General features: G+C 46.0%; 1 protein-coding gene across 1 annotated transcript in view; it reads right to left on the bottom strand.

Annotated features, from left to right (window-relative positions):
- Nucleotides 1-10,000, bottom strand: part of frmpd1b (FERM and PDZ domain containing 1b) — a 28,007-nt gene that overhangs the window by 8,581 nt on the left and 9,426 nt on the right. The window contains exons 3-10 of the mRNA XM_076287512.1: nt 7,499-7,606; nt 6,735-6,895; nt 4,638-4,740; nt 4,337-4,382; nt 3,995-4,099; nt 2,455-2,550; nt 1,220-1,345; nt 1-7 (exon numbers count right to left, since the gene is read on the bottom strand). The exon at nt 1-7 is cut by the window's left edge and continues 113 nt beyond it. Coding sequence (XP_076143627.1) covers nt 1-7; nt 1,220-1,345; nt 2,455-2,550; nt 3,995-4,099; nt 4,337-4,382; nt 4,638-4,740; nt 6,735-6,895; nt 7,499-7,602 — 748 coding nt within the window. The 5' untranslated portion in view covers nt 7,603-7,606. The remainder of the gene's footprint in view (nt 8-1,219; nt 1,346-2,454; nt 2,551-3,994; nt 4,100-4,336; nt 4,383-4,637; nt 4,741-6,734; nt 6,896-7,498; nt 7,607-10,000) is intronic.

Below are 10,000 nucleotides of genomic sequence, written 5' to 3' on the forward strand. Positions count from 1 at the left end.
GCACCACCTGAACACAAACATACAGCCGGGTCAGAACTCACAAACACATACGTATAGCAGACACACAGTTGGGTCGGCACACGGCACACACACACATAAGTACAGCCGGGTCAGAACTCACAAACACATACGTATAGCAGAACCACAGCCGGGTTACACAAACACATACGTATAGCAGATCAGCCAGGTCAACACTTACAAACATACGTACAGCAGAACCACTTCTGAGTCATCACATACAAACATACAGTACGTACAGCAGAACCACTTCCAGGTCAAAACTTACACATACAGTATGTACAACAGAACCACTTCCGGGTCAACACTTACAAACATACGTACAGCAGAACCACTTCCGGGTCAACACTACACTTACAAACATATGTACAGCAGAACCACTTCCAGGTCAACACTTACAAACATACGTACAGCAGAACCACTTCTGGGTCAACACTTACAAACATACGTACAGCAGAACCACTTCCAGGTCAACACTTACAAACATATGTACAGCAGAACCACTTCCAGGTCAACACTTACAAACATACGTACAGCAGAACCACTTCTGGGTCAACACTTACAAACATACGTACAGCAGAACCACTTCTGGGTCAACACTTACAAACATACATACAGCAGAACCTATAATGGGCCATGTACTTGTCTCCCCTCTGTTTTCCATTATTTGTTTTTCTTTTCACAAAGATATGTGAAAATGTGATTACAAAACGAGTTGTTTAAAAGGTTGCCACAGGGCATGCCCCTTGCAGTTCATACCATATGTACCCTTTTCCGTCTTTAATCAAAAAGCACACATCTGGTTTGAGTCAGACCAGTGAGTCATGGCTCACTTCAATAAATCTCCAGACCGTAGACCGCAGGGCAGTCCAGCACAGTCCAGCCATGTCACCATGCAGCCAAATGCTATACACAGCCCGGAGCCATAGGTCAGAGGAACTCGTATATGTTTAAAGTGTATGTCTCTGTGGCTATACCTATTTTGGGCACTCACTGCAACACCATCTTAAAGGACACTTAAAATTGCAAAAAAAACAATGGTGATGGTCTCAAAAACATATATGTGGCTGTGCTGTGTGTGTGTGTGTGTGTGTGTGTGCGCACGTCTCTCTGTGTGTGTGTGTGTGTGTGTGTGTGTGTGTGTGTGTGTGTGTGTGTGTGTGTGTGTGTGTGTGTGTGTGTGTGTGTGTATGAGCCTCACCTTCTGTATAAGTTCTTCCTCGTGCAGTAGTAGCAGTTTGGTGATGCTATACTGTTGCTCCAGCACTAGTGAGAAGAACTCAATCGAACGGATAGACAGTTTGTCCTTCAGAGTCAAGATAATGTCCTGAGAAAAAAAAAAAAAAAAAACAATAACCAAGACATTAATAAAGGCCATGTGGCTGATATAAAATCTAATGACAAACTGTGACCGTGCTATTAGGCCACATCAGCCCTAATTTTAAAGGCAGGCAAAGAGCAGAGCCTAAAGTCTAACTAAAGATAATGCAATGATGAGGCTCAATCTATTTTCTAATTTAATACAGTGAGCTCTTGGTCCATCATCTAAATTAGGGCCCTAGCTTTGAAACAAAATGTATCCATGAGTTTCTGGCAACGATATCTTGTTTTACAAATGTGACTGTGAGAAATGTGACTGTGCACTTTGTAATTGTAGAATAGGTCATAACAGTGTTACCTGATCATATTCACATCATATTTTCCCACTAATGCACTGAATGGAATTTATAATTTCTTAAGTCATGTTTAATGGAGTATTTATATGATTATGGGGTATGTTGCCCATGTAACTTTAGTGAGATGTGATTGTTTGGCTGATTAGCTCATCAGCCTCAAATACTCTACCCTATGTTACCTGCAATGCAAACACTGTCCAAACAAGCTGCATTGGCTTCCATATAACTGTAACATGACAGGTAGGTATTTGTCCTGATTGGCTGAATCTGCCTTGCTCTGATTGGCTGGATGGTAAGGGATCACACATCATGTGTAAATTTGATTCGACAGCTTGGAGCTACCTCAGACAACAGATGTTTTCCTTAGAGAATAGACTACACTGACAGCTGCACAAATGTCAGTACAATGTCACAGAAATATTACGTAAACCTTTTTGATTTCGAAACACATACACACACAAACACAGACGCACAGACACACACACACAGACAGACAGACACAGACAGACAGACACACACACACACACACACACACACACACACACACACACACACACACACACACACACACACACACACACACACACACACACACACACACACACACACACACACACACACACACACACACACCACACACACACAGAGCCCTGACCTTTAAAGTAAGTGCACCAGGTTGTGCTTTGTACAACTACACTGAGCTTGTGTGAATTCACAGGAAGTTGCGCTGTTCTCGGAGAAGACAGGTTTAAAGGCTAACCTTGACAGTGGTGGTGTTGTCAAACTTAAAGGCCTTGGTCTGGCCATTCTCCAGGTAGACTTTCAGGACATTGGGGAGGAAGAGCAGGGAGTTTCCCTGGGAACAGGAGAGCAGAATTAGACTTTTACAACAATAACAATTGCTTCAAACCTTCACAACAATAATGACTGGAGAACTGTGTTAAGAAGAGAATACAGGAAACACAAATAGGTAATTAGAGACAGTGGGAGAGGGATATAATGAGAGAGAGAGAAAGACAAAGACAAAGGGCCCTATCATGACATTCTAAAGTGCATCGTCACTTGTCAAAAGTCTATTCAAATTTAGTAGGATGTCCAGTTCACATTGGGAGGGGTTTCGCTATCAAAAGTGGAGCGCATGGCGTAACAAGATGTTCCTAGGTCTTTTAATCAGTCATATGGGTGTGTTTGGGGCGTAACATCATTTTAAACCAATAAGAATGACATCTGTCATTCCCTTTAACGGCGCAACGCGCGATATGTCAAATAAATGCATCGGTATTTTGGCATTCAACGGTGCATTTGAAGGAGGCTGCTTGCGAGACCTTATGAAATAGTCATTCTTAAACCATGCTTTACTAAAACCTAGCATAGCCTTCACGCATTTGCACTCGTCTATTTGAACTCATTGGCAAAGTGAAACTAACTTCACCAAGGAGTCAGTCAACGACAAGACAGTTATATGCAGTTACTTTCACTATTGACTGACAATGGGTTACCACTGAAAACATAGGCTGGAAAAAGCAACACTTACCCTAATATTGCTCAAATGACTGAATAAAACAACATTTATCCTGCAGAGGAGTTGCTTATATCTCGTGACAGTGCGTCTTCAGCTGTGCTCCATACGTGTCTCTCGCCTCTCCCTTAATCACTTTTAACCGTCATTACCAATTTGCAAATGATGGTGAATAACTACTCATTATGAAATGTACAGTATTTCGTAATATCGTTTCCCATATTATGCCATATTATGTTTCCCATTGTAATCGTGCAATTTGTAATGCTTTGCATGGACGTGCGCTGGTGTGCGTTCATGAATGATAGAAGGATGGTGCACCTGCCAATATGACTGTTGACATGCGCTCTTAAAATAGCATATGAACAACTCGCCATTGACTTCTGACCAGGTTTAGGTGGTGTATGATAGCGATTTTTAGAAAACGCGCTAGGCCCCTCCCTGGGTTGTTAATTGCCACACCCCTGGGCACAATGCTTAAAAAATAAACGCGCAAAATACCGAATTCATGAATAACGAACTTTACGCCATGCGCTGGTGACCCAAAATACAGCCCAAAGAGAGAGACAGACAGAGAGAGAGAGAGACAGAGAGAAAGACACAGAGAGAGAGAGAGAGAGAGAGAGACAGAGGGAGAGAGAGAGACAGAGAGAAAGACACAGAGAGAAAGAGAGAGAGAGAGAGTGAGTGAGAAAGGAATGACACTATGTCCTGTGTCTGTGTACTCTGCGGCTCTTGAGTGTGGATGATTGATGTGTTCCTGTGCTTGTGAAATCCTCACCTGAGTGTGTCCGTTGACCAGCACCTCCTCAGCAAAGCGGACTTTCACTGGATTTCTCCTCAGGCGGGCTCTCTTCTCCGCCGTCATCAAGGAAGATTTTGGAACCTGAGGGAAAAACATCTGATTTGTAAATCGTTTCACACAGAAAACATTCACACCTCACATTTACCTGATCCATTACGAACAAATTGAAATTCCAAAGAGCTGAACATAAGAATAGCATCTGTCAAGTGCCTGCTATATTAGTTAGGAATATTTCTATTTCTATACAGGGTTTATACTTGCTATCTTATATAATGAGTAAAGTTAAGAGCAGTTTGTGAGCAGAGGAAGTGTACTTACTGACATGTGCCTCAGGACTGTGACAGAAATCGACTCCTGACTGTCCCTAACAGAGGACGAAAGGTGCAGAAAGAACCATTTTACTCCATGTCAACACTTTCATTTTTTCCTTCACGGCACTCGAGCAAACAGAGAAAAGGTGAACAGTAGCCTTCTGCTTAAGGTCTGCCGTGCTGCTACACTGGAAAGACTGGAACTAAAACCCTTCCACAGAACTGGAAAGGCCACACACACATGCGCACACACAAATAAAAACACACACACAAAGCATACGTGCTGCGCACTGTGAAAAGCCTCTTACCCAATCATCTCCTGGACCTGGTCAGGGGGTAGGTCCTCTACTGGGGTGTTATTCACCTTCAGAAGTTGATCTCCAGGTAAGATCCTCCCATCAGCTGGACCTCCTGTAACACACACACACACGCACGCACGCACGCACGCACGCACGCACGCACGCACACACACACACACACACAAACAAACATACAAAATTGCAAAGTCAGAATGGAACTCAAGAGAGCCCAATTGAACAGAAAAACAATTGCAACAACACTGCAGTAAATGTAATCTCTCTCATGCTCCTGTGCACTTAGGTAATGGCTGATAATGTTTACTCTGCACTGATATGGTGGAGCCCTGCTGCTACTGTGAGCATTAGGAATGTGATCTGCGGCAGTGTAAGGGTTAAAGTTTCTGCCAGGGAGAACTGGATGCTCTGGGCACAGCTTGGTTATTTATACTCGTTTGTCTGGAGGCCAGAGCCCAACACAAAGACACACACACACACACACACACACTTCTCTGGCAAAGCTATGACTGGTTCCATCGTGCACACGCACACACACACACACACACACACACACACACACACACACACACACACACACACACACAAATGCCTGCCTACATGCACAAGCACACACCAACCCCGAGAACATATGGTAAGTTTTTGTGCGCACCACAGACACACAAACACACAAATTTGTATACAACACACACACACACACACTCACATAAACAAACAAACACACTCACACACATACATTGCTCCCTGCCCTGACCACAACCCCCCAATCCGTGATCTCAATCATGGAGCCAAGGCCGTCTCCCTTGTCAACCCCCATCTATCTCTTTTTCATTCTCCACTCTCCCCACCCCTTTCCTCTCCCTCTCTCTCTTTTTTGTCTCTCTCTGTACTCTACACTGTACAACCTTTTCTCACCCTCTCTCCTCCACACTCCCCTTGGTCCTTCACTTACCTAAAACTTTCTTTACTCTCTATTCTCACTCTTTTTCTTTCTCTTGTATCTCTCTCTCTTTCTCTCTCTCTCTCTCTCAGGCTCTTTTTTGGCAGCAGGTTTTGATAATCAGACTGTTGGGCAGCAGGGTCCTCCCTCTGGGCATTAATCAGCTGTTTCTCCTGCAAAAAGACACAGCTCAGCAAGTGTGTGTGTGTGTGTGTGTGTGTGTGACCAAGAGTAGGCATGTGACTGTGTGTGTGTGTGTAATAAAAAGATGGCTAGAGAGAAAGAGGAGATCATGTGCATACACAATCACACACACACACACACACACACAGAGAGAGAGAGAGAGAGCCCCTATCTCCTGTGTCTGTTCTCACCTATACTAGAATATGCTCCTTGGCACAATGGCCACTCTGACAGGATTTGGCCGGCATGACTCAAGTCTTATTTAAGGTGATGACCGCTGACACTCCAGCAAGTCAATCGCATAGCTACAGTTAGCTACAGTAACTACTGAGGTACAACTTAATCCTACTCAAAGTCAAACCATGACCAATGGCTAAGCACTTCCTGGGTCAGAGGTCAGCTAAAAAGGCTATACACTGAAAGTAAAATGTAAATCAGGTTTACAGGCCAAGTATACTTGCGTATACGAGGAATTTGGTCTCTGCATTTATCACATCTGTGAATTAGTGAACACACAGAGCACACAGTGAACACACAGTGAGGTGAAGCACACATTAACCCGGAGCAGTGAGCTGCCTTGCTACAGCGGCGTGCGGGGAGCAGTGAGGGGTTAGGTGCCTGTTTCAAGGGCACTTCAGCCGTGGATGTGGGCATTGGGAGAGCAGTGCTCAGCCACTTCCCCCGTCCACATTTTTCCTACTGGGTCGGGGATCGAACCGGCAACCCTTCGGTTACAAGTCCGAACCCCTAAACAGTAGGCCACAGCTGTCTCGACAACTCTGAATGAATCAGACAACTCTAAACAGCTAGACAGGTAGGGTTAGGCAGACATACGTACGCACAGCACAGCAGATGGTGAACTAAATCATAAAAGACAGGGCTCCAAAATCACTGTGCCTTTGTACTGGCTGTTAGGTGTGAGAGCACTGTTACTTGTACTGAAGGGTATTGTGGAGTGGTGGTCTTACCCGCAATGACATCCCTGACCAGCAGGGGCTGCTTGGTGGAAATGGTGAAGCCATGAGAGTCCAGCACCTCATCACGGATGATCTCCACCGTCACTTTCACCGGGAAGTTCTGCTGGCTCGAGCTGCTCGAGCGCTCCGATTTCCCGTCCAGAATCCGCTCCCTGAGACACAAACGAAAAATACACTTCAGCACAAGTACCTGTTGACCTGTCCCTGTTCAGGATCCTGCCATGACCAGATGACCACTAGACTGGGACTCTATGACAGTATGGGACAATACTGAGAGAGCACAGTCATCCAGACTGCGGGGTAGCAGCTGATCCAATCATTTAACAGAAACATAATCAATGTCCATTTGCAGTCCCCTTTAACCCAAACCAATCCCTGTGGAGAATGTCTAGACCACAATCAGTATGTGCATATGTATCTCTTGTGTATAGAGTGTGTGTGTGTGTGTGTGTGTGTGTGTGTGAGTGTGCGTGTGTATAGAGTGTGCATGCTTATCGTGTGTGTGTGTGTGTGTGTGTGTATATGTGTGCATGTGTATCGGTCCGTGTGTGTGTGTGTGTGTGTATAGAGTGTGCATGCTTATCGTGTGTGTGCGTGTGTGTGTGTGTGTGTGTATATGTGTGCATGTGTATCGGTCCGTGTGTGTGTGTGTGTGTATGTGTGTGCATGTTTATCGGTCCGTGTGTGTGTGTGTGTGTATATGTGTGCATGTGTATCGGTCCGTGTGTGTGTGTGTGTGTGTATGCGTCCACTACCTGCTGAGCGAGTCTCTGGAGCGGCGCAGCCATCTACCCACCACCTGCTCCACCCTACTGGCCCTCCGTGGAGAGCGACTCCGACTCCTCTCACCCTCCTCCATCTAACTAGAGACAGAGAGAGAGAGAGAGAGGATGAAAGAAAGAGAGGATAGGAGAGAGAAAGAGAGAGAGAGAGAAGAGATTGGAGAGAGAGAGAGAGAGGAGAAGAGAGAGAGAGGATAGGAGAGAGAAAGAGAGAGAGAGAGGAGAAGAGAGATGATAAGAGAGAGAGAGAAGATGGAAGAAAGAGAGGATAGGAGAGAGAAAGAGAGAGAGAGGATGAAAGAAAGAGAGGATAGGAGAGAGAAAGAGAGAGAGAGGGGAAGAGAGAGAGAGGATAGGAGAGAGAAAGAGGATGGAAGAAAGAGAGGATAGGAGAGAGAAAGAGAGGAGAAGAGAGAGAAAGGTTAGGAGAGAGAAAGAGGATGGAAGAAAGAGAGGATTGGAGAGAGAGTGAGAGAGAGGAGATGGGAGAGAGAGAGAAAAGGGGTGAGAGACAAAGGGAGAGAAAAGGGTCAAGGGCATGCAGAGATCCAGAACATGAGGAGAAGTGAGAGCAGGGAGCCGACGGAGACGGAGACACACAGTGCACATAGAGAGAGAGATACACAAGGAGATACGAGACACAGAGAGTAAGGGGACAAGAACAAATAGAGACAGAGAAAGATAGAGGGAGAGAAATATGGGCAGAGAGGAAAAAACACAGAGAGGAAGTAAGAAAGGGAAAAAAATGTTAAATAACCATCAGTGACGGAGTTAGAAATAATTTGATTTAATTTAATCTTCGGGGGGAAAGCTGTGTCTGTGTTAAATCCTGTGTGTGTGTGTGTGTGTGTGTGTGTGTGTGTGTGTGTGTGTGTGTGTGTGTGTGTGTGTGTGTGTGTGCATGTGTGTGTGTGTGTGTGAGTCTGGTCAGAGGGATGGCCTACATGTGCGCATGAGCGCCACTCAGAGACTTAATGAGTGCAAACACGGATGGACGGATCGCCACGGGAGACGGGAACTGAGATGGCATTTAGAGGGCACTACGCGTCACGCCATACAGGACCTGACACAAGAGATGCACACACACACACACACACGCACACACACACACACACACACGCACACACACACACACGCACACACACACACACACGCACACACACACATGCACACACACACACACACACACTCCATACAGGACATGACACAAGAGATGCACACACACACACAAACACAGAGAAAGAGAGAGATACAAGGATGTAGGCCAAACAAATACACAAATGTACAGTATGTCCAGTCTAGTACACGTTACATATACACAGCACCATATGAGCATTATCTTATCTGCGCATATATGAAGAACAGGAGAAAGAGAGTGACAGTCCACACCAATACACAAACACACACACACACACACACACACACACACACACACACACACACAACCAGCCCTGAAAAAGAGTTGGCGTGGCATTTTTTGGGCGCCAGTTTGCTTCCTTCTCTACAACCCAGAACAGAAGAAGTGGGGGAGGGTCATGGGGGTTTAATCAAATCAGACTGAGATAGATTAAAAACCGGATACAAGCAGTCAGCAGCAACTCCAGCGCCAGTGACCACCACCTCTCCCTATCCCCATCTCCTCCCTCTCCCCCAGGTCCAGCGCTGTCTGTCTCTCCCCGCGTCGCATAATCAATCCAATCAACTCTGCTGCCACCTGCTTCAAAACGCGCTAATTCGATAGTCTATCCGCTGGCTCGTCCTCTCGCTGCTGAGTCCTTTGAACTCGGCGAGATATCGATGTTCATACGACATCGCACGCAACCCGTGCCAGACAGAGAGGGCGAAGAGACGCCTAGACACAGTGGTGAGAATTTCACCTGGCCTGGCTGGGGGAGCTGGGCTGCATTGTGTTGTTCGGTGTTGTCCTGCGCTGTGTTGATTTGTGCTGTGTAGTCTTCTGTTGTGTTGCATTGTGCTGTGTTGTTTGTTTATTTTGTTTATTAGTTTGTTTGTTTGTTTGTTTGCATGGGAGGCGGGCGCAGGTCTCAAGGTGTTGGTCATCAATGTGGTTAACGATGATGAATGAGCGCCCAGGCAAAACGAGCGGATCGATCTGTGCCCGCCCGGCACCTGCTGTAGCCACACTTCATCATGGCTGTGAAGAAGGGAGATGGCGCTCAGAACCAAAAGCCCCTCTGCTCCATCTAAACAAACCAGCGTGCCCACTGCCCAGCACTCACACTCAGACCGGGGGGAAGGGGGCATTTCATACTGACCAACACTCACACTCAGACCGGGGGGAAGGGGGCATTTCATACTGGCCAACACTCACACTCAGACCGGGGGGAAGGAGTTACAATATATAGGGGGATACAATATGAAACATTATTCATCAAAGATGTCTAGAAAATCTTACATCCTGACATTCAGGGCACCTGGGCATTGCTGGACCTGGGTGAATGATACGTTCATGGT

The sequence above is a fragment of the Alosa pseudoharengus genome, unplaced genomic scaffold (assembly GCF_046254945.1).
Source record: "Alosa pseudoharengus isolate Yale_2024_CS ecotype anadromous, Long Island Sound unplaced genomic scaffold, YU_APseudo_1.1 YU_APseudo_1.1_scf_16, whole genome shotgun sequence".
Taxonomy (NCBI): domain Eukaryota; kingdom Metazoa; phylum Chordata; class Actinopteri; order Clupeiformes; family Clupeidae; genus Alosa; species Alosa pseudoharengus.